General features: G+C 41.5%; 1 protein-coding gene across 1 annotated transcript in view; it reads right to left on the reverse strand.

Moving 5' to 3' along the window:
* Positions 1–25,748, reverse strand: part of atrnl1b (attractin-like 1b) — a 75,191-nt gene that overhangs the window by 18,334 nt on the left and 31,109 nt on the right. The window contains exons 21-26 of the mRNA XM_084567040.1: positions 20,455–20,507; positions 18,270–18,364; positions 17,309–17,387; positions 14,762–14,919; positions 10,503–10,564; positions 5,880–5,958 (exon numbers count right to left, since the gene is read on the reverse strand). Of these exons, the coding sequence (XP_084423166.1) occupies positions 5,880–5,958; positions 10,503–10,564; positions 14,762–14,919; positions 17,309–17,387; positions 18,270–18,364; positions 20,455–20,507 (526 nt within the window). The remainder of the gene's footprint in view (positions 1–5,879; positions 5,959–10,502; positions 10,565–14,761; positions 14,920–17,308; positions 17,388–18,269; positions 18,365–20,454; positions 20,508–25,748) is intronic.

Consider the following 25,748-nt stretch of genomic DNA (forward strand, 5'->3'; position numbering starts at 1 on the left):
TTATTCAAATGTAACAGCTGCACCTTTGTTGCCACGTCCAGACGAGAAAAAAAAAAAAAAAAAAGCCCTCATCCAATTATGGCTTTAATGTGGTAAATGATCAGCTCTGCGAGATTAAAACAATTCAGGGAATTACTTGTTGACTTTGTGGGAGGCTCTTGGAAATCATTTTTCTGACCTCCATTCACAACCAATTTTGAGAATTACATGCGGTTAATGATTGCTTTGTTAGAGAAATGTTTATAGTAAATAGGGATCCAGTTAATTTCCTAGAAAATCTGGTTCATACAAGGATGTTTGTTTTTTTTTCTCTCACAGCACAACCCAGACGTACTAACACAGATTTCACACCAGAAAGCCAATAAAAAACACAGTGAAAAGTTCAATCAGTATCAGACATCCATATGCCACTTGGCTGGATCAAAGCCTCATTATTGTCTCTGCCATTTCTGAAAGCCTCATTAAGGCTCATTCACTCCGTGTCCTTATGTCAGATGGAGGCTTAGATGGCTCCCAGCCCAAATCCTTCTATCTCTTATTTGGACAAGTCTCGTAAGTGCAGGGGGGCCTGTTCACAAATTGACTGGACACAATGTTCAGTCAAGAGCCAAAGAGTTCACCAATGAGGCAAGATTGCCGGAACGGAATCAGTTTATCAAAAACTATACAGAATTAAGTACTGTTTCAATAGGAAGCACTCGTTTCAAACATTAGTTACTATACAGCTGTGGATGAAACCTCTACGATTTCAAGAAGGGTGTAAAAATAAATGCCAAACTTGCCATTAAAACAAAGTGGATTGGAACTGTAGGACGTTGCATTATGAAAACAATGTTATAGATCTACAGAACTATGGATAGATGATGAGATACATGCCAGAAACTGAGGTCAGAGGTACCTCTATAAAACCTTGTGATTAAGTCCTCTACTTTCTTCTCTCTCGCACCAAGCACCTATCCTCTACTTTCTTCTCTCTCGCACCGACCACCTATCCTCTACTTTCTTCTCTCTCGCACCGAGCACCTATCCTCTTTCTTCTCTCTCGCACCGAGCACCTATCCTCTTTCTTCTCTCTCGCACCGAGCACCTATCCTCTAACTTCTTCTCTCTCGCACCGAGCACCTATCCTCTACTTTCTTCTCTCTCGCACCGAGCACCTATCCTCTACTTTCTTCTCTCTCGCACCTACCACCTATCCTCTACTTTCTTCTCTCTCGCACCGAGCACCTATCCTCTAACTTCTTCTCTCTCGCACCGAGCACCTATCCTCTAACTTCTTCTCTCGCACCGAGCACCTATCCTCTACTTTCTTCTCTCTCGCACCTACCACCTACCCTCTAACTTCTTCTCTCTCGCACTGAGCACCTATCCTCTAACTTCTTCTCTCTCGCACCGAGCACCTATCCTCTAATTTCTGTCCCTCTCTCCATCTCCAGCTGTATGTTTATATCACACCTCCTGCTGCACACTTCTCCCTCTTTTTCCGTCTCTCAAGCAGATGGGTCCCCAAATATGAGCTTGAGGCCCTGCTCAAGGTTCCTTCCTGTTAAAAGGAAAGTTTTGTGCTTTTCTGAGGGTTTCAGGCCGGGTTTTGTAAAACGTCTCAAGACAATTTGTACTGTTACTCACGCTACATCACTCACAACTGAACAATGTGGGAAAAAATATTAACAGTAGCACCAACTTTTATTTTTTAATCTGTCATTTATATAATTGAGTCTTTAAATCTACTGTGGTTTCCTTGGTTTTCCTTGACTAATTTTCTTAATTCTGCCTGATAAAAAAAACAACCAGACATAAATGCCGAAGAATTCTTTCTGGGACATGAGAGACATTTCGTGTAATTGTCTCTTGAGCAGCAAAAGCTCTTGTCTCTTTTTGGGAGGTTGTTTTCTTCAGAAGGATTGATTATGTCTGCACCTGTCAGACACTGATACTAGAGCTTATTAAACGAAAGTAAGAAGCGGGTTTAAGTTGAAGGTTGTTCAAAACAATGCTGTTTTTTTGGGGCAGATGACTATTCGTATTTAGGTTGTGTGCAATAAAAGATTATATACTACCATGCACATTTAAGTGGGGCCAGAGTATCACCTGAAAAAAGGAGAAAACAGGCCAGAATCGACACGAAAAGTTTAACTGCAGCATAACATGTAAAGACTGAAAGTAGTTGTTTGACCTTAAAGCTTCAAATTACTTTTTCAAATATGAGTACTTAGTAAGTCACTGGATGCCATATTTCATACAGAAAGTGGTTCGGTTATGATCTCTACAAAAGATTCTTCTGACCTGGGTATTACGGAGAGAATTGCCACATGAGAAGTAGTTAAAGACTACTCGCAAAAATGAAGTACCCTCAACAACAGTGAAGAACACCCTCTAGGCTGTTACAGCTTTCAGGAAAAGGTTACCAACACGCAGCTTCTCTTTACAGTGTTTCTTTAAAAGTAGGGCGCCTGAAAATGCCACAACAGTACCCTAAAGGCATTATTTTTTTCACAGGTTTATAAAGCCGTGTACTACAAATATAAATCCTTAAGAATACATGACAGCAGTGCACTCTGAAACAAATAATACATTTAGAGGTTTGACTGCATACGTGAGAAATTCTTGATCAAAATTTTATATCCCAGTCGGGGGCGGTTCTCTTGAAGCAAATTTTTGAGAATTCACCCCGATCGAACCTGTAAGCGCTTCACCTTTAGAGCAGAGAAAAGTTCATAACAAATCCCAACAGAATGCCGGCGGCTTTTTGGGGCGCAGGATAGATTCAAATGCAGAAATATGAGCACAGCGCAGAATGTAAAGTTCGCTTAAGGATTGGATCATGTTTCAAAGAGGGGAAGAAAAAAACTGTTCTGTTACTAAATGAGCCGAAAGAAACATGGCGACAAGTGTGCAGCAGAAAGGAGAGAATTCAGGGAGAGCATTTAAGGTGGTGACACTATATCGTAGAAATTGTAGAAATCTATGGGATAAGTCACAGATAGCGATGATATGAGTGTAATGAATCTGTTTAAAAATGAGCCTGTGAAACGAATACATACAGTATGATTGGTAGACTGGCCTCCACATCATTGGAGCACTGAAGCTTCATATCAGTAGCTTACATTGAAAATTACTTATTTTCTTCAACAGTGTGAACACACACAAGTCTACTTGAGTTGTTTCTTGGATAACTGCATCCAGAACATTAATTAGCATAGGATTTGTTCAAGTGCTCTAGCGGGATGAGTAAGTGCCATTGGTCACGTCAAGGCTACAGCTACAGGAGCTGTAAATGAACTGAGTTCCGGGAAATTCTGTACATGCGTCGCATACATCTATACGTACAGATAATAAGGCACAGTGACTATAGAAACCTAATTTCGACTTGAGCTGAGTTACGAGACCTCCCTGAACCAATGTGTCATCTAATTGTTCGGTCCCACTCACAGGGCCCGTTCAGACCTCTCTCAGATCTTTGCAATTCCTGTTTACATTTGCACTGTATTACTTTAATCTGAATCTGAACTGATCTCTGACCATATTTGGATTTGGATCTAATCTGGCTCACATAGGTCCGCATTCCTTTGCTAGTGTAAACGCAGTGCGTCCTGAGTCACATTAAAGACTTCCTATACTCAACAGGGGTGTCTCGTCCATGTCTGTTCATTAGTAGTGACAGCCTTTTAAAATATTATGTCCTTGTAGCTTTTAACTGACTAAATAATAAATTATTTTAATCAAGAATTGACAAATTAAGGTATTTTATATGAGTTCACAGTGTGTGATTTTGTGTTAGTTGACGATGGGGTCATGTTAATGTGTGAGGAGCCGTCTGTGGGTAAGTTAGGTTTTTCCTCAATCATCAGTGTCTTTATTTACCTTTACTACTGGAAGTTTCCATATGCATTTGCATATGGAAACTTCCAAGGTTGGAGTTATAATCTAAAGCTTTGTGCAGGTCTAACTAACATCAGGACGGAGATCAATAAATAATAACTTAACGCGTGAAGCCAAAGTCACGACGCAGACACATAAAACAACGCCGTTCTCTTCAGCGAAAACTTTTTAATCCAACGAAACCAGGCTTTTATTTAACCGTGCATTTGTTTTCATCTGACAGCTAAAGGAGAGCCACAAACAGATGATATTTATGGGGAGAGGAGACGGACAAAGTGAGCAGAATATTAATGGCGAGAGCCCATCTGCTTGCATTAATTTTTATTGACTTTAATTCTTTGGATAGGCTCGATCCGGAGTCACGGCGGCTATCATTCTTGTTTATTTTCATATATCAATTAGAGGATATAAAATTCAGATCCTATGATTATCAATGTCATCCCTAAAGGGGAAATAAATTGTGAGAGCTTTATTAGTAGACTGTGGGTCACAAGGCTGGAGGTGCACCAAATTAAACTTTCTGCTATTGAGCGTCCAATTGCATCTAGGAGAATACGGGATTCGCTCTGAAAAGATGGAAATGATGGCTGGTCTTGCAGAACTCACCCAGTGTGGTTTGGGTTAAGGGCAGTGAGGTGAATTTGCATACATTTTGCTCTCTTCCTCAATTTCCTGCACAGTATCTCTCTTACCCCCCCTTTCATAATTTTGACTGCCAATCTTCTCATCTTCCAGCACTTTTCATCCCCGTCTTTTTCAACCCTGTCTTTCATACCAGCACTGAATATTAATCATTAATATCCACTTTTCCTTAAGTCATTCTCCACTTGCTTCTTTCGTACTTTTATTTCCCCAAGTGTACACTAAACTTAAATCCATAATTTACCTTTATTATCATATTTATTTCTAAACATGTTCATTTCTGGCTATTTAGCATTAGCATTTACCAATAACCGACGACACTTTTGTTGAACGGTGACATGAAAGCTTATAAATAACTCAAATTCTTAGTGAGCAATCACATGACATTCCTACTGTTATCCAGTGGGTATGCCATGTGATGGCGCTGATTGATATGACAGCTGTTTAAATAGCTATTCACCTTCCTACAGTCATGTGAATCAGTTGCTGTAGTAAAATGTTCTGTCCGTAGTTGGGGTTTGTTGTCATGGTAGCCGAGAAACTGGTGGATGCGTATGTTCTGATCAGATTTGCATTTGCTTGTTGGGAATGTCTCTTTTGATCCAAACCACGGTCTAAACCTTACCAAGTCATTCAGTCGCCTAAACATAACTAAACAGCGACTAAAAAGAAAAGAAGTAATCCAACTCAAACTCTCGTCTCCTGACTAAAAGTCCCGCATTTGATTTTTGACATTATCCAACCCTTCTCCTCCGAAAGCAAGGTAAAGCTAGGTTTATACTTCTGCAATGGATCTTCACAGAGCCTGCACTGTTGTAAGCATCGATATCCATGCCTTGGTGTGTCACCATCATTCTGTAATTATGCCAGTAACTGAGCTTCAAACAACAGCGACTGAACTGAGCGGCTCTCATTTTAGACAAAGCTAATGAATGTTTAACAACAGGGTCAGATGGATAGATGGATAGATGGATAAGTCCTGACACAGAAGCATAAACACTACACTACTCATCTCCTTTCCCCACACAGCCGCTCAGACGGAGGATGTGAACTGATGGCTTCTTCTCTCCCTCTCTATGTTTTTCTGTTTACATCATGGAGCTTCAATCCTCGCTCAATCAAACCCAGCCTAAACAAATATCATACAGCTAGACACAGATTGCGAGCTACGTATTATAGACCCGGCTCTTACACTGTGACACGCCGTAATTGTTGCCTGAACAGCATGTCAGGAAAAAACAACAAGGGGCACCATAGGCAGCACATTTACATTCACTCTTTCTACGGAGGCAGTTGGAAGGATAATTGCATATTGTCACAATCACGTGTCAACAGAACGCGTTTTATGGACTTACTTCTCTCCGTCGTGACGCCCAGCAGGTCTGTTTGATCTTCCACACCACTGCTGCTACCAGGAGCAGTGACAGAAAGCAACTGTGATAGAAGAGGGGAAAGAAAAAATGGAAATCATCAGGTATTTAAAGACTTCTCTGTGAAGCGGTTACTGAAATAAACTTGCGGCCAATTAATGTTTTTTCAATCTTGATCACCCGCTCGTTTCAAGAGCGGTGCTTTTTTAGTTTTGCAGTCCTACATAACGAAGTGCACGGTGCCATTTAACGTCACATTATTAGCGTCCGAAACAAGACAGACATAAATCCTTAAAGTTTCCTTCGAACTTCAAAACACACACACACACAAAAAAAAAAAAGATTTGAGGAGGTATTACGTTCATCTCTTCAGCAGACTGAATACTTTGGCCGATTACTTCAATTAATAACCCAACAGCAAAATCATTAGTCGAGGGGAAATTCTGCAAGGTCCAACCACTACAGGGATAGAAAAATATGACTGATAGTAAGCTTCCACTTCATTATCCACGTGACAGATGAGAATGTAAAGATGATTATGTGCTAAAGAGACGCTGGGCACTTTTTAAGAGCTTATCGGGGGGTGGAAACGTTTTTTTTCTTTTGGTCAATGAGAGGTTTGTTATAGTAGTTTATTTAAGCTATAGTGCCAGAGCTGGTGCATCATTAACAACGCCTTTCTAGGTCATAATGATTGTTTGCCACAGTCACCACTGCAAATGAGGCTGAAAATAATAGGGATATGACGGAGATAAAAGCGGGGAACCAAAAGTTATGAATGCAACCGTGGTTCTATGAATTTGCAGTCTCTGCCTCCCAGAAGCAATGAAAACAGAACCAAGTAAGCATCCAAAAAAATAAACGCTGTAGACAAAAAAAAAAACAGGAAGTGCACTCAGAGGAAGGATTTCTAGTCAAACAGATTATCATTGATGTGGCTTTTTTTTCCTCGTTGGAGAGCACCGAAAGAAAAGATGGGACTGAGGGAATGTGGACGGTATGCATACGCCAACACAATTTGGGTGACAACCATAGACTGTGTGAAGATGGACGGTGGAACTGCTCTTCACAAGTGAAGCCAAAGCAAGTAGAGCTCCCCCTGGTGGCTGGCTGCAGTATAGGTCATAAGCTCCACCTCCTCCGTGTTAGTGGGCGGGGCTTGGTCCAAATTAAAACACTACAATACATGTTAAATAAGCTTTTTTTCAAGGGTGGTTTCTGTCATCTTAGGTGGTTAATATAATACTGATCTGAAGTGTCAATTTTTTAGATAAGTTTTGTTTTAGTTCGTTATTTGACGCTATAGAAACGGGATGTGACATAATGACAACTACCAGTTGCCATGTCAACCGCTCCGTAAAGCGTCCTGTGGGACCGTGAGAGTTGTAATAAAAAAAAAACTAAGTATAATCAAACATTTCCTTGTAACTGGTTGAGGTAGAGCAGAGCGTAGTATTAATTAAATGAAAACGTGAGTGAATCTGGAGTGTGGGTGGGGGATTGATATTGCGGCTCCACCCTCGGACCGTACTGATCAGACTCTGGCTCCGCAAGATGGCGGCGCCCGTATCCCCAGGAAAATAGCGTCAGATTGGCCAATGCAAGGAAGTGGCGACGCTTTGTCCATATTTATATACAGTCTATGCAAACAACCCAACTGTTCTTCACTGTGGCTTTAAGACAGCTTTGCATGCAGTGCATTATGAAAAAACACATAACACATAAATTAAAAGGTCAAGTATTGCCAATTCAGGACGAATATTGCTCTTCAATTAACCTCCTTTGTTTGTACAACAGAAGCCCTCGTATTAAGTGACGTGCCACATTTCTGTAACGATCCAATAAGGACATTTCACCAGACACCAGCTCTGATATCGTGAGACAATTTGTTTGACATGTAAACTTTAGACTGTCACACCTGCTAGATCCATTGGCCAGGATGTTTGAAGAAGGCGATAAAGTGAGAGAAAAAAAAGAAAAAAAAAAAGGATTTAAGCGTTGACTGACGAGAAACTTCAAATATCACATAAGGAATTTATTTTACGGGTGCACATGGTGGGAAGCCGTTTCAGTCTTTTAGAAGTACTTGCAACATCTTAAGACACCTTTGAAGATAACAGGGAGTGCGGTGGAAGGGTTGTGGAGGCTTGAACGAGATTTGGAGAAAGAAAAAAAAAACCTTCTAGACAGATGTTTGGCTTTTTCATCATCTATATTTGAAACACTAGAGAAGCTTAAATCCCCTTTGCTTTTACTTCTGTTCTTAAAGAGAGTTACGCAATCGTACATGTTCTCCCTCCTTAAGGTAGCGGAGGATAAAAATAAATTGGGATTGACTTTGAAAACTCACAGGAAGCTTAATTTCCTGTTGTCCTTAAAACATTATTATTATGTTTTTAATAGAAGATAACAAAACGCCATCCAAAGTTTAACCTAAACTCTGCTCTGCTGATTTCCTTCGATTAACATTCTTCTTTCTGCAACCACAGGGCTACAGTTACAGCTAGGGAAAACAATCAATACATATCTTTACCTGCTTTCTACAGACTTCGTTTTAGACTGCACGTGTAAACATGGCCCGAGAAGCTGCACCTTAAAAATAATAAAGGAGATCTGCTAGCACTTTCTAATGTGTTTTAAGTAAATATATATTTTAAAAGTTCAGTATGTTGTCAGTTACACAGTTTCTTAAAAAGTCTAATTCAACAACTGGCTCTAAATAACAGCTAGGGCTGAACTATGGAAGTACAGAGACAACATTATGACCGGAGACAGGAGAAATAAATAACATTGACCATCTTGTGACAATTCAGTGTTCTGCTGGGAAACTTTTGGACCTGACATTCATTGGTGTGGATGTTACTTAGACATGTAGCACCCACCTAGACCAGACCAGACCAGGCACCCCCACCCCATAGCAATGACACTCCTTGATGGCCAACTCCTTGACGTTTAGGAACAACTCAAAAAAACATGAAGAACAGCACAAGGTGTTGACCTGGCCTCCAAATTCACTAGATCCCAAACTGATCAAGTATCTGTGGGATGATCCACAGAGGAGTCACCACAAGGGAGACCTGCACAATATCAGGAAGGTGGTCATAATGTTATGCCTGATCGGTGTATATTGTTTATGAAGTCACTGAGGAACTGGAGGAAAAACACTCTTGGAGTGAAAAAAGGTGAACCGATATTTGAAGATAAAACAACAGTGGGAGAAAAGTCCTGCTGTCATTTCTAGACCCTCTATCTCTCATACAAGGAGGTTTCAGAAACCCTGTGGGGTGATTTGACATTTTGTCATCAGGCTGATTATGTTTCCTGCAGGTTCACCCCCCCAAATCTCCCACATGCACACACACACACACACACACAAGTGCTTGTGATTGCATCTCTTTTTCCTGGGTTTATGGGTCAGTGAGGACTGGACAACAAGGATACAGACAAAGGTTCGAGAGAATTAAAACAAACTGATTGGAAAATAGGTGCATACTAATGGAAATAGATGCACAAATTAGGCAGGCATATATCACAAGCTATATGCCGCGTTACGGAAAGCTGGGGCTGATTTGGATTTAGAGAATTCAATAGTTATTTCAATTTGAAAAAATAATTTACTTATTGTTCTGTAATTACTACTCAAACAACCATTTCCAAGAGAAAACACCCAAACTGCAGCTTCTCTGTGTGTGCCAAATGGCTTCCCGTGCATGTGATGTAAGCAGCTGTCAGACACATTTTAGATAAAACAAGCTCTGTCCTTCTCCGCTTTCCTTTCCTTGCAGGGATTCCTGAATTTGGCTATTCAGCTGTAACCTGATCAGCTGGAGCCAGAAGATAAGTGAGCTTTTCGGGTAAGTTATTGTGGATGGTGCAATGATGGGCAGGTGCCTCGGGCAAAGACTGTCTTCTATTCCCTTCGTGACACCTACATGGATAATACGTTAGTCCGTCAGCCACTCAGGGCAGCACACACTGAAAGAAAACGAATGCGCTAAAAAAGAAAACCCACAGTGACTATCAGTGTTTAAGTATATAAATTACTGTCCACCCCCCTGACCCCTCATATTGCCTGCATCTTGTCAGCGATCAAAGATGCTCACCACAACACAACAGGTATGACTAAAACATGCAGGGCACTGATAGGAAACTCCCGTTAAAGCTTTTCAAATATTCCCAATGTGCAACTTAAAGCATAAATTTTGCAATCACACTCACATCCTCTTAATTCATTCAGACATCGATGCGCTTTTGAAACGGCCCAATTGACTCGTTTTGAAAATTTCAGTGATGAAAGACTTCCATCACAGCTCTCAGGATGAAAAAAAAAATCATTAAGAGCCCCTCATATCTTGATCGCCCACGCCTCCTCTTTACATGGCACTCGCAGAGAAATGTGCACCTATTTAAATTGCAACTGGCAGTTCATTTGCCACTCGAAAAGGGAAAATCACCGCCTTGAAGACGCATTTGCATGCACTTGGTTACCAGAAGTAACTCAATAAGCCCTGAGAGGCAAGAGTGGGGGAGTGAAGTGGTAAAGGACAACGTTTCGTGACTGAAGAACACTTTTAGAACGTTTCGTGTGTTTAGGTTGTGTACACATACCTGAAGAACGTCACGAAGAACTGGACGAGGTCCATGATACTGTTGTGTTGGGAGAAGGCGATCTGTTTGAGGGAAAGAAGACAGTTAGATGTATAGAACGATTGGTGAATGTGACAATGTCATGGTGCAAAATTATATGAACAAAGGCACAAAGGCTTTTATTTGGTTTTTGTATGACCCAAAATTATATTTATGGTCCAGTCTGGATCAATCTGCCAAGGAATAGAGGTGGTCCAGATAATATTGAACCGTGCTACGGTACGTTTCTAGTGAAAAGCTTTGTTGGACGGTTCAGACTTTTGTTCAACATCAGGCTATCGACAAAACCAGAAAAAAAGGAAAAGTGAGGCAGTCCAGTGACTTTGAAATGGAAAAAAATCCTAAAAATACCAACACTTTCCAGGTACTTTCGTCAGACGTGCACTCATCCACAAACCAATCAATGTAAAGTAAAACAAAGGACTTGTTTGAGGTTTCTTGAAGGCATTTCACATTAAGGTGAGTGCCTTCCAGAGATCCTCCAGCTCTGACTGAAGAAGCCACTTAGATGAACCAAGAAACTTCAAATGAGCCTTTTGTTTGCTTTACCATAACTTTGATGATTGAGAATCCTCACAGACACAATGTCAAGTATCGGGAGACACAGTCCACAGTACGTAGATATGTAGTGCAATGCTCTTTAGTGTGCTCGCAAGAAACCAAAACTAACCGGATCAAATGTATAAGAAGATTAACCTAGGTTCAGACATTGGTTTGGATTTTCACATGTGAAAAACTCTCAGTACAGCTAATCCTCTAATTTTTCTTAGCTGAAATAAATAAAATAAAAATAAACATCTACAAAGGATCAAAACGTTCAACTCGACCCAAGAGAAATTCTCGTGAACTCTGACTGAGCTCTCCCAGCCGCTGCGTGACACTGCGAAGGGGTTAACGCGATGTGGTGTCGGCAGGTCAAGTAGACATTAAGAACAGAGCGAGCCCTCTGAAAGGTCACAGACGAGAAATCTCTGGAGGTCTTTCTACTAAAGCTGTCTGTTTGAATGTGGCGCAGCAAGACAGAAGCAACGCGGAGAGTTTGTGCCGGGAGGCGACAGAATTAATTCGATCATCCGGACAGATCTGGAGTGAAGTTATGTGTCGACCCACGGGTATCCTACTGTATTGATGCTATAAAAAAATGCTGTGAACTAAGAATGCTTTCAAAAATGGATGTGTTTAGTTGTTTATTTTCATCAATTAATAATTCATCGGTGTGACCATCCCTTGCCTTCAAAACAGCATCAACTCTTCTAGGTTCACTTGTTTTTGAAGCAACTTGGCTTGTTGGTTGTTCCAAACATCCTGGTGAACTAAGCCCAGATCTTCTGTGGATGTAGGCTTCGTCAAATCCTTATGACTCTTCATGTAATCCCAGACTGACCCCATGATGTTGAGATCAGGGCTCTGTGGTGGAACATACCATTAGGTCCAGAACTTCTTGTTCTTCTTTAGGCTGAAGATAGTTCTTAATGACAATGGCTGTATGTTTGGGGTTGGCGCCTCCCTGATGATATGACATGATGGATAAGTACCTGCCTGTTTGTCTCAGCATTGAGGACACCCTTAACTCTGACCAAATCTCCAACTCCATTTGCAGAAATGCAGCCAAAAAACCTTCAAGGAACCTTCCACCGTGCTGCTGCCTGCATACACTCATTATTGTACCTCTCTCCAGCCGTTCCTCCTGCCTTCTGCTACAACCAAATATTCCAAAGTTTGTCTCGGAGCACCTGCTGTCATGTTCCTGCATCCTAGTTCCTATGTTTTCGTGCATAGTTGAGAAGCTTGGCCTTGTTTCCATGTCGGAGGTTTGGCTTTGTGGCTGCAGCTCTTCCATGAAGACCACATCTGGCCAGACTTCTCCTGACAGTACATGGGTGTAGCCGAGTCCTACTGGTTTCTGGCAGTTCTGAGCTGATGGCACTGCAGGACATCTTCAGATTTCAAAGGGTTTTTCAAGTTTCCTTGGCTGACTACTTCGTCTACAATCTTACAAATGATCTGAATTTGGGCAAGTGTACCTATGAGATTTGATATTTGAGAGCATTCGTAATTGACAGCCTTTTACACAGTTCTATACATTCTAGTAAACCAAAAAAAATTAACACTTGTAATTCTGTGTAATTTTGTATTTATGTCTGAAAGGCGACACGGCCGGTGAATAATGGCTCAGAACTACGTTTCATCTTCATTTAAAGACAGACTACACACAGTCATGGCAACTAAATCGCCTATAATAGAGCACATCAGAGTGACGAGTCATTATCTACGACGGATGCTTTGATTTACACAGAAACGTCATCTGCAGCAGTGCTAAGCCTCTGATTGGCAAAACATAGGAGTTGGGCCAAAACACACAATTTGTGCTTTCAGAGGTGGATTATTTGCATCACATTTGTTGCTTTGAATGGTAAATTTGAAATAGAATTATATTTTGATTTAGCTTTCCGCTTGTGACAAAACAAATAGAAAGCTATTCCTAAATTGCATTCCTAGTTGAAAAGCTACAGGCAACCGAATAGTTGGCTTTTCTCAAAAATCAGGAGAGGAATGTGCTTTTAGATTATACAGTTGAAAAGATTTTTCACTGGACCAGCGTTCCTTATTGACAACTCTATCACCTTTGCAAACTTTTGCCCTCTTTGATATTTTCAAACCTTATTAACTAGAAAATGAGAATCACTGATCTGAAATGAGATGCTCAGTGACATGGCAAACACGACCTCCAAAGCACGCTTTGCACAGATGTTTTGCTGCCTTTAATTTAATGAATGGGCCAGTTCTATGTAGTCCTTGCAAACCTGCTTTTCACATGATATGAGGTCAAAGCAATACGCGTAGGGTTAATTTAATTTCAATTCATCCACCTCGGGCCGATCAATTGCGTCATTTGAGAACATTCTCCTGTCGCAAGCAGACTTTTATTACGCGGAGCAGCCTGTCGGGTAGCTATTACACCGACATGTGGCGACGTCACAGAGATAATCTCAGCTCTCTGCTATCTTGATCTACATTTAAATGCTTCGAACCTTAAATACAATAGCTCATAAGTGCAAATTCGGCCTTATCTCTATCCGGTCCGACACTCTCTGCATCATAACGGCAAGCAAGAATAGAGAGAGACCTTATCCTGTTACAAAAGCTATTTGCTTTAACAGCTCAGTCCATAATAAATAAGTGACTGTTGGCTGGGAAATCTAATAGAAAACTATTACTGAGGCACCTCCACAGATGGACTGACCCCAAAGCTATTATTACGCCAAGGTGGTCCACTCATCTGCCCTGTGAAAGGGTGGGACAGAGTAGAAAAATCGATATTTGGGAGAGGACTAATTAGCAAAATGGGTGTTGTTTATCATATTATTAGGAATGAAAACTGTTATCACATGGTGTCGGATTTCTTAGTAGAAGCATTTGCTTAAATAAGCAGTATTAAAGTTGGTGCAGAGCCAGGGGATGAGTCTATGGTTTTGTACAGCGCCTTACACAGACACTCATGCGCAATTGAATGGAAATGAAGTGATATTTTGTTAGCTAAATCCCGTTAGTCGTTCTCCAGCTGGTCTAATTAGAAAAATCACGGTTCAAGAAGCGCCTCCTCAGTGTATTGGCCTGGTTTTCTTCCTCAACTTCACTGTTTTCCTTACAACTAATCACTAATCACCAGTCTCCGTCTGTCATTTTGTCGCAATCACTCACATTAGCGCTACAGCGGCCCCCGAGCCTCGTCTAATTTTATTGCCTTCTAGAGACGACATCATCGTTGTCGCGTTCATAAACCCTAAAACAACTAATCAATTTTTTGGGGGGGGACTGTATGCTCCAAGAGAGAGGTTTAGAAACGTTAAATTCTGCTTTGCTTTTGCATGATTAAAAAAAACAAAGACACACAAAAAAAAAAACAGCTGTGCACCTACCTATGCACGCTAACTATCGCTCATTAAATCTGTAATTACAATAAAGTGCACTTGAAATCACCCTGAGGAACAACGGTGCATCTGCAAAGATGGCTGCTCCCGCTCTCTCTTTATGCGTGTCAGGCTGAGGCCCCTTCATCATAAATGTGATCTTTATAGATTATTGTGCACACGCTGCACATCGTGTTAGCAACGTGTGACCGAGGACGACACGGGGCGCGTAACGGGCGGTGCAGTTCAGCGTCTTATCCGTCTACCGCTAACGCGAGTCAGTACGAGGTGACGAGCCGCGGTGCTTACCTGGATTTTGATGGGCCATGAAAAGTTACTGACGTAGACGTAAAAGGTAATGTTGGGGTTGCTTCTGAATGTGAACTTCTCACAGGAGAAACTGTCTTTGTACTCCTTGATGTTTGTCTTAGACACAATGGGCACCTCCTCTCCGGAGATGGTTCCAGCTGAAAAAGAAAAAAAAGAAAGCACAATAGCCCCGTCAGAAAGAGCACCTTTACACAGAGCTGTTATTACGCATGCATTAATGGGCTCATCACCGAGCCATTTGGAACAAGAGGAAAGCTTATATAAGCAACGATTATTAAGTTTAAACTGCATTAAACTACCTTCATTGTTGAACTGAAACACTGTGCAGCTTTATTGTGTAATAACACACACCGGCGGCATTTTATTGGTAAATGGGAGAAAAGGGGCAGCCTGAGAGAGAGGGACGGAAACGCTGCTGAACATAGGTCACGATTGAGTCATGTCATCACATCTGAATACATATCAACGGCATTTGTCTGCGGTTGACCGTTTAATGTCCTGCAGACCGCACAAGAACAACTAAAAAGTCTGTTTCCGATCACCCACCGCTAATTATAAATGCTTCCTCGTGTCCATTTATGTTCAGCATTTTATTATTTCTTGGTGAATAATTGTAAAATGGTAGTCAGTCCAAAAGCACAATAATTATCACAGCTCATGACAAGACTTCGAGACAGGATGGAGGGGGGGAGGGCTTTTCTTTAAATAAACCTCAACACGGTCAAAACTGAAGTGTAAATGTTAGCGTGTCGTTTTTATATACAAGATTTAATACCCATCGTGAAATCAAAAGTAAAAAAATAAATAAATAAAAAATATCGTCTATTTTCCGTCTATCTCAACGTTCCAATCCATTTCTTATTCTTCCTCATGTCAGTGGCTCCTCAACATTGACATTCCAACCCACAGCTCTGAAACAAAAGCAGCGAAAATGACAGCTTGAGTGTGGCTACGTGAGCACGTTTATCTTAATTGAAATCACCCCCCGCTACCCCCCCCCCCCCCCCCCCCCCGACCCAAAGGCGCTTCATGCTCTCGTCGATTGCGAAGAGCCTCCCGTTCCTTCGGAGACGCGCAATATCTTTGCGGAGGGAGGGGGGGCGCGGTGGCGACTTCAAATATTAATGACGGTACTCCGAAAAGGTTAAGGTGGTGGCGGAGAGGGGCGCGCGGGAGGTTAACGTGTTTTAGCGGCTCCGAAATGTCAGCGTTGTGGGGACGGAGACAGTGGCAGACGACTTGGGAAGGAGGGGAGGGCGGGAGATGAACAGTGGCACTGGACGACTGCAGTGTCCTTGGGTGTCTTTCCTCAGGGGGCCTATAATAGCCACTCAACAGTGACACAGCACACGCACTAACAAGAGGGCGCCTTATTGTCTCATTTACTTAATTAAAACCATACAGAAAGAGCTAAAGCAAGTGAAATGAAGGTAAATGGTAGAATAAGGGTCTGTGATCATTTGTAATTCTGGTCATTTCAACACCTTATTCCAAGATTTGACTGAACACTGTGGATGCAGGTGCTTTATCTTACCTGAATAATTAAAGAGTCTAATCTAATCAGAGTCCGTGTGTGTGGAGATGAAGGAATGGGATGCTGATATTCTAAATATCTGCTTTAGTGACCTTATAATGTGAAAAAAGCAGAGGCTATTTTTTGTATTAAATGTATATAAGATCCAAATATAGCTCTTGGGGCCATTTCAAAATGATTTTAAACCATTGTTTAATAGAAAACCAACAATTTCTTGACTTCAAATCAAGAACTATAAGCAAAAAGAAAAATGTCAAATTTTGGTTCTTGACCATTGATACTCGTTTGATACATGCAATAGAGTTGATGTAGTGCACCTATGTTCAGGTTCGGTTGGAACAGCTTTTACAGTTCTAGTCTAACCAGCTTTTTACAATGATTATATTGTGTCATGGCTGTGAGATTAAAAAATTATTGGTTATAATGGGAGTCAATGGGACATTTTTGTCCGCTCAAGGGGGAATTTTAAATTTGACGCTACACAAAAAAGAATAATGCATGCAAGTCAATATTTTAGATAATCTCGGTCATGTCCGAGACTGATTTGAAAAGATTTCCCCAGATCACCAACATTAATTTTATGGAAAATAACATTTTTTTCATAAAAAACAACAGTGACCTTAAGTAATCAAACTGGCATTTAAAGAGTTAAAATTCTCAAATTGATTGAATTTTTGGAAGTTTTGTAAAGTCCTGAAGTGGTTTAAGAGATTTATGCAGAAAAAAATATTAATCTTAAGTTTTTATAGCAGTGTTTTGGAAGTGACATTTTTGTCCCTAATGACTCAAGAGGATACTTTGTTCCCACAGTGTTCTATTGATAGATTTTTTTTGTGAATTTCAAACTTTGTGTAGAGAGAGACTTTGTTACAATGGAGAAAAATGTTCCAAACGATGCATGAGAGTTAAGAAATTACCTGTATGTACAGTAACAATAAAACTTCAACATTTCTACAATAAACCTTCAAACTGTAAATATAAAACACGATTACCTGTTGATCCCACCGACCACGTGATATTGAGGTTGAAGTTGTTGGATGCGTTAATGGACATGTCCAAGTTCTTGTTTGCCTTTAGGTGAAGAGCACAAATTAAATAAACATTAGAGGAGCTGAACATTGGATGACAGACATGATGTAAAGAGCTTTGGAAATTCAACCAATTCTGGGCCACTTTCAGACTCCAAGTGTCACTTTATAATGATCAATCTTAATTATTGAGCCAAGCCAGTCAGACTTGAAATGTGATACAGTGCTGCACTCATAGGCGCTTTAAGAGTGAAGGAACTTTTTAATAGTTGCTGGAGGAGGTTCACATTTTTTGTGTGTCTGCGCTGCAGGAACTGAAAATAATCTCAGTTCTTCATAGAGCTCTCTTTTTACAAGTCTTTTTTAGCTCCTGCTCCAGGGTAGGTTATTTCCCATCATGAGAGGGACCTTTGGTGGTGCAAATGTACTTTGACTGTTTTAACGCATGAATGCGATACCGTTAAGGGCTGTTTAAAAACTGATCAAACATAAACGGTACCACGAACAACTCAATGTTGGAAATGGAACTAAGCACAGAGAAAATGAACAAACATTGTTGTTTGTTGATGTAAGTTACGCAGAATGCTTCTATGCTAAATTGCCAGATTGATTTTAAGGTAACTGAATGTTCCTTGGTTTGAATGCATCGTCTAGGAGTCTGATCTAAAAGTGCCTCATGTCACCTCTAAAAAATGATTGAAGATGTCACTGCTCCCGTTAGATGAGTTATAGCTCTTATTGAAGAAGTTACCTGAAGTGATCGAAACCCCAGCAAAGCATTGTTGTATATGGAACAACTTTATTAGACCGTCACGTTTCGCCTCGTGGCCTTCATCCGGCCACCAAGTTGTTCCGTAAACTGAAAAGTGTTGCAGGAGTTTTGACCACTTTGTATTTCTTTCCCACCTTGGAGAGAGGCAGTTACCTGCTCGGGTGAGGCCATGAAGTTTATGGCAGTGTAGTGATTATCGTCTTCTTGGATGAGGCTGAAGGTGAACTGGTAGTCAATCAGGAGGTTGTCTGTTCAGAACATCGGAGAGGAAAGAAAGAAAGACGTTATTTCTTTTCCTGTGTCCTTTAGATAAAAACTAGGGAGCAACTCTGACCCTACCAGAGACTACCATGAGACCACGAGTAAGTACGTGATCACTGCTGTCATCAGACACAAATCAAGTACAACTGTCTTACGCTGAGAGCAAGTCTTTTCTCGATAGTGAATAATAAACTATTAATGAATAAATTATCATTGAATTGTCATATTATGCCAAATTATGCAGAGTACATAAATGAACAAAAATACTTAACGAGTATTTGCTTGTGAGACAGTTAATGACTGAATTATCGGGAAATTACAGTAAATAAAGAAATCTGCCTGAGCATGGCTTGTTGTTTGTGTAATCTAAGTGACTTCTTATAAAAGTCAGATTGGGTGTATATCATTTACGTTATTGGGAAATTGTCCGATATTAATGTGAGTGCGGGTTGAGTTTTCTAAATGCTGTTTTCAAATGGCGTCTGTGTTCCGCGTTCACAAGAGAAGTCATGAATGGCGCCCCCTTGTGGTGTTCAATACAATGTTACTGGACATTTTCGATAAGGTGCACAATGTGTTTTTTCCGACATTTCCGGAAAAGACTGTATAGTGCAATTTGGTTTTATGGAGGTTTCTTTGTAGTTTTATAACATTTATTTATTCATTTTCCGCAACCACTTGTTCTCGAGAGGGTCGCCGGGGGAGGGACGCTCACATGAACACCTACGACCAATTATTGCTTTAGAATATGTGTGTGTAAAATGTTGGTATTTCCAATGGCCTTATCCTTTCAATCTGCCTTTATATTTCCCACATCAGGTCACCTGGTTGCTAGCGTGCTAGCTGTTAGCCTCTGTGGCGTTCATGTGTCAAGAGTTACCAGCAGCAGTCCTCTCGTGACTCACGGTCGATGTGACCACGTGACTGCCAAACATTTTGTCTACATGACTTCTCTTGTAAACCACAAGCTCAAAAAGTCCCATTTGCAGGCAGCAGAAGGTCTATTTTTTTCTGTATCACAATCAAAGTTCTTGAACTCTGACAGTTGTCTATTTGACGGTGAACATATATATATATATATATATATATATATTCGTGTGACAGTCGACTGGTATGAACCGTACGCACTGTTTGGCAGAAAACGGAGATAAGCTCAGAATCACACTGACTAATGCACACTGTGAAGTAGCTGGATAATGTCGCCACGAGTGCCCCGTGTTAATCTACGCTCAATGGCCTTTTAGATAGCGAGGAGCGCCGTGTTTACAATACTGCGTAGCAGAGCTCAAGAACGAGTCCCGGTGGTGTCCAGAGGTTAAAACACGCTTCAGGCTTTTAGTTTTCCTGTCTCTCCCTCATTGAGCCTGCTGTCAGGCTGTGGCATTTCAAAAAAAAAAAAGAAAAAAAAAAGGGGGACAAAAACCTTGGCAAAGGCTCTGTTGTCAGTAGCAGAGTGCTGAAAGGCAGATAACAAATCGCTAAGTACTGCAGCACCGTGAAGGACACCGCATCATGCAAACAAACACACGAAAGCACAAACACCAGCATGTACAGTATGTGCTGCCGCTCGGCACCGCGTGACAGATTCGTGCTTCTTCTTTTTTTTTACTTTTAATTGCAGCCACTTCCATCACACGCGCGCACCTTGACGGATCCTCCTTTTGCTTTTACAAGTCAAACCGCCATTTAGTCAACTTTCTAAATGAATAAACGAGTAGGTGCGTGATTGAGTGAGTAGACAAGTGGAGAGTTTTTTTACTCCTCCGTCTCCTTGATTAGCTCAATCACTCACTCCCTCTGATGCACTTGACATTTTCACGACAAGTCATTCTGTCACCGAACAAGCGCCCCTGGTGCCAAAGTGCTAAAATGCTCCATCTGCCCTGAGCGGAAGAGTGGAAGTGTAGAGACCGAGAGAGAGAGAGTGACAGAAAGAAAGAAAAGCATCGAGAGAGAGAGAGAGAGAGTGAGAGTGAGAGAGAGAGAGAATAGCCAAGAATAATCAAGGGGGTGTGTGTGACTGAGTGCATATGAGCTGTCTCTCCAGCAAGTAGCTGTCCAGCGGAGAATTACTCACAGTAACAGGTTCCTCTGAGTGGATTGCCAAGGTAACGGTTTTCTGAGTCACATCTGCAGCGAAGAAAACAGAGAGGAGAGAACAAGATGAAGACGAGCGCTAACAGATTGAGAGCGAGAACGCCTCTTATCGGGGGGAGCGGTGTGTGCCAAAGTGCCAGCGCATTAGCTCCCGCTGTTGGCGCCTCATCAAGTCTCGTACTTCTGACAAAGAGGAAATAATCTGATAGTTTGGAAAAGTTAATTAGATTTTTTATTTTTTATTTTTTAACTTTTGTTTATCTAAGTTGCAACAAACTTTACATTCCCTCCACCTGATCACGAGCCATCACGTAAAAGGCCTGAAAGCAAACAACATGACTTATGTAAATGATTAAACTGAATCATGTGAAAGACAAATCAAGAATAACAACCAGAGAGGATGAACACCTTTTAACGAATTAGACTGTTTTAAGATATATACACCGACCAGGCATAACATTATGACCACCTTCCTAATATTGTGCAGGTCTCCCTTGTGGTGACTCATCAGAGAATGGACATGGGCCTTCTGAGGGTGTCCTGTGGTGTCGTGGATCATCCCACAGACACTTGATCAGGATCTAGTGAATTTGGAGGCCAGGTCAACACCTTATGTTTTTTTTGTAGTTGTTCCTAAAGTGTTTTTGTGGCTGCATCCTGCTGGGGATGGCTGCTGCCATCAAGGAGTGTCATTGCTATGGGGTGGGGGTGCCTGGTCTGGTCTAGGTGGGTGCTACATGTCTAAGTAACATCCACACCAATGAATGCCAGGTCCACAGATGTTCAATGTTATTCACTTCTCCTGTCAGTGGGCATATGTTGTGGCTGATCGGTGTATGGACAATGCCTTTATTGTCATTGCATGTGCCACATACAATCAAATTACAATGGTTCTCTTTATAAGTTCAAAGATAGCATGAGCCTCAATTTTTTACAATATAAACAGGTTGAAATAAATCAAAATAATCTTTTCATTCTCTACACTGTCCCAGTAAGTTGGTTTTAATACATTTCCAAAATAACACAGTCCTCTCTTTTTAAACGTTTGGCTGCCAGTGGGTTTCTTTTAAGGTCGTGCAGTTGGCTCAGACCACTGCACTTTAACAGCAAACAGTTTTCAAACAACAGCGGCGACATTGTGGCATCGGCCAAAACAGTCTGACTTTTAAATGAAGTGCTGCCAAGCAAAATAACGTGTTAACATCCACAGAGCGCCATCGACTGTTCTGAAAGCACATGTGAGCATGAGCGTGTTTCATCGGGCTCGTGGATCTCCAAAAGCCTATAATGAGGAGGAACATATGGCAGTGTTCACTGGGCTGCACGGCTCTTCATCTCCGTTTCAATGCGTCCGTCCACCGCGCCTCGATCTTTTAACCGTCGGCTCTGAACTGCATCCGTGTTCGGGTATTTACCGGATAAACAGGGCGAGTGATACCGCGCACGTACGAGAATTGAACAAATGAAGTGAAAAACTTTAACGGCAGTTCAAACGTCGCGCCGCATTGATTGTGTTTTCACAGACGTTTTATCTCGCGGACAACCAATTAGACTTGATTCAGAACGTGAGTATCAGAGGCCGCGTCGAGGAGGAGCAGGAGGGGGATCTCGGAGTGAGGGAGCTGGCCGACGCACAGACGCGAAAGCCGCTGAGGAGGAGGAGGAGGAGGTGATGGTTGTCGGTGATGTTAGGATGACTCTGGCTCTAAAAATAATTCAGCACCAGGCGTTTTGCATTCACAAGACAGACGGCTTCACCACAGAAGGTATTACGCAGGAAAAAAAAAAGAGTCACAACATAGTCAGACGAGGAAGGAGGACACACACATTTGACGTATAAAAAAAGTGAAACGATGACTCGAGGGTATGTTTTAATAATTACTGAACCGCTTTGATTTGCAACAGCTTTAAAGCAACACTGTGTAACCTTTGCTCAGAAGAGGCAACAACGGCCTCTGTGGCAACAATTACAATGAAAAGAGGGGAATTAAACCCGAGCAATTCTACCTGTTAAAAATGACTTTGAAGCTTTCGCTTTAATGAACTGGTATATTTAAAAAGTTAGAACAAAGGCAGCTGGACTTGTTGGACTTTTTTGAAGACATTTGATCGCCACTCATCTTAGAAACTAATTCTTCTGATCTAAATTACTCCAATTACATTTGAGCATCTGGTGCACCCCCTCTTAGCTGTGGTGTTCCTCAAGGGTCTATGTTGGGCGCCTTTCTTTTTTCATTGTACATGCTGCCCTTCGGGTCCATTTGTACAGACTAATACATGCTTTGCTGAACTGCCTGCAATCATGGATGGAGGTCAAATTCCTTAATCTAAATAAGAACAAAACTGAAATTATATTACTTGGACACCCTGTCACCCTGTCGGAAGAAACCTCGGTGTAATTGCTGACGCCTTTAAATTTGATAAGATTAGTTCAGTAGTCAAGACCTGCTTTTTTTGAAATGAAGACTTCTGAGTAAAGTGAAGTCCTACCTTTTAAGAGGATAATTCAAGTATGTCCTTTCTGCAGGTTATCTATGCAGAACCCATGTCGTAGCTTAAGAGTACTTGTAATTGGGTATTTGTGTTGGCATCGCTCAGTTGTTGCACCACCAAAAGTCAAGTTGCAGGTGGCATTTCTATGCCAATGATTTGACTTGTATACTTCATTTTAGGGATGTTTGTCGGGACTTTTTTTTTTTTGCACCCTGATCCCACACCTATCTTTTAATATTCAGTATCGACCGATCCAAGTTCTGATAGGATCTTAAATAAACTTTCCTCCCCTGCAGATTCATAAAGGCTTTTCTTATCTTACTTGTATTCTCTAAGATTAGGTGTGCACCGTGTCACTAGATTAAGTACAGTAAACAATGCTGTTAAAGTTAATGTGGTATGGAGAAGGTAGCTCGTACCTTATCTCCAGAAAACCTGTGTTCTCTGCTCCAGGAGTTGGCTGGTCATCCAACGCCATAAACTCCCTAACCATCTCTTTAATATTTTTATTCTCAAATCTTTTATTGGCAGCCAGGCACGTGGTTTTGGTTTATGGCAGACTTAAAATAAATAACTACAAATGATCAGGCTTGGCTGAGGCCTGAGCCTGATCCACTCAGTTTAAAAATCTCAATGCATGGTTATGTTTCTGTTGAGGTGCACGTCACATTACGACGTCAGCTATACTGTACCTACGCCACAGATTAGATGCAGGATCTGAGCGCTGAATGATCTAATCAGGGGCAGGACTCTTAGCCCGGGGAGGAGCCAGCTCTACCGCTCTCAGCGTTAATGTTAAACAGCCAAGGACAGGGTAGAGTGCTCTTTCACCACGGTACAAAGGACACAGGACAAACGCCGCCACAGGCTTTTGAAGCTTATAGAACAACACTCCCAGGGCATTTTAGCCGCTTGGCATTTGCAGCTGGCAAAACACACACATACCCACGTGCTCATCGGCATAATGCACCTCCTCTACTCTGTATCTTAATTTAATCTACACCTGCATGCATCCGTGCACACATCGGAACTTCAGGCAATCCCCTCGCACTGTATCTTAATTTGATCTACACCCTACTTGAAACCTTTGTCTGTGCTTGTGAATACTCAGATGAAATGCACATACAGACAGAGGCTATGTGCAGGCATATGTACCCGCACCAAGCATGAGAAGCACCCTCAATAATGCAGGCATCAAAAACGAGCGCTGTAATAAGAAATATTTTCCTCACTCCTCTCCTTCGACTCAACCCTGTAACGCAGCGTAGACCTCATCAGTTGTTTTCGAAAAACAATTCTATTCTGCACGGATGCACCGTTCACTTCATTAGTGCAGCTATTATTCGGAGGTCCTAATGGCATCGGTGGTCGCGGTGCACGCGCAAGTGAACGTGGGCATGTCTTTGGCGGAAAGACAGAGTGTCCTTGTGTAGAGATCTTTGTTTAAGGGGTTACTGGGGATGGTGCAAGTGAGTGGCTGACAGTGTTTACATGTAACAAGAGCCAGAAATTAAAGAGCCGCCAACACTACAACCACTGTTAGTAATTAGATGACACGAACATGTCCGAATGTGAAAGCGTATTTTTAAATTTTGCGATTAATCTCAACACTTAACAGTAATCTAATTACATTCTGTGACATATTCGGCAGGTTTTATGTTGCTGGCTACAGTTTGAGCTGATAATCAGTGACAGGTTCCAGCAACCTTCCCAACGCTGGCACCGGAGCTGCATGGGCACATCCTCCCTCTAAATGGCTGATGGTGATTGGCTTGCCTGTGCCTGTGCCTGTGCCTGGCCTGGTACTCCACTCTGATTCTGCAGGGTGAAAACGAGTTGCTTGTATCAGCTGCTAACCACCTGCTAACCCGGTGCTGCTCGGCATTGTACTGCACTGCTTTCCATGTGGTAGCAAGCCAATGTGACATTTTTGTTAATCATGTCAAGCGTTATTTTTATTTGCTTTATGGTTGACAGTAATGATAGAGGTTTTTTTTTATATTTTTGAAGCACTGGTAGCATTATTAGAGTAGTGTTTTTATGAGTTGGGCAGAGGCAGACAAGACTAAAATTGTTAGAACTAAATGTCAACGTGTTTTGGTGAGTTCAGAAATAAAACTTTTGTGCGTTTGCGAGAAAACTCTGCAAGTAATCTTTAAAGTCCCCGTGAAATTGCTATTTTTTTCCTGATATTTCCATTTTTCCTGCAAGAACAGGACGCCCTGCTCCCGATAATCCCAGACTGTGGTGATTGTTCAGCTCCAACCAACCATACGTGTCCGGGTGAGAGCTAAAACCAACAGGGGAGGAGTTTCACTGGATGCCAAGTTAGAACACGCCCCTTAGTGCAAGATGAGTCATCAACATTTTAAAATCATTTTACAGAAAATCACAACCAGTGCCGGGGCAGATACTGGTGTATAATTGATATTAATTGCAAGACATATTATATAAAAGCACTTAAATTGGACTTCATGTGGATTTTAAGGACGTCAGTTCAAAAGCCTTGTCATTACTCAAACGACATCTTTTTAAGAATTCATTTAAATATGTGTGACTGAACAACCAGATGAATAAATGTGTGATTTTGAGGTGAGCTCACATCGTTGAATGTTTTTAAAGAGAAAGGAAGAGCAAAAAAAAAAATCATTGCATCGTGTGTGGGCGTGTGCGCCCCTCCGCTGCGACCCCTCCATAACTCTTACCGCATTAAGGGTATTAAAAATATCCGTGTCCGTTCTGCTTACAACTGAGAAAGCAGACAGCTAAGAGGAGATGGCC

Source organism: Chelon labrosus, assembly GCF_963514085.1.
Source record: "Chelon labrosus genome assembly, chromosome: 19".
In the NCBI taxonomy this organism is placed as follows: Eukaryota; Metazoa; Chordata; class Actinopteri; order Mugiliformes; family Mugilidae; genus Chelon; species Chelon labrosus.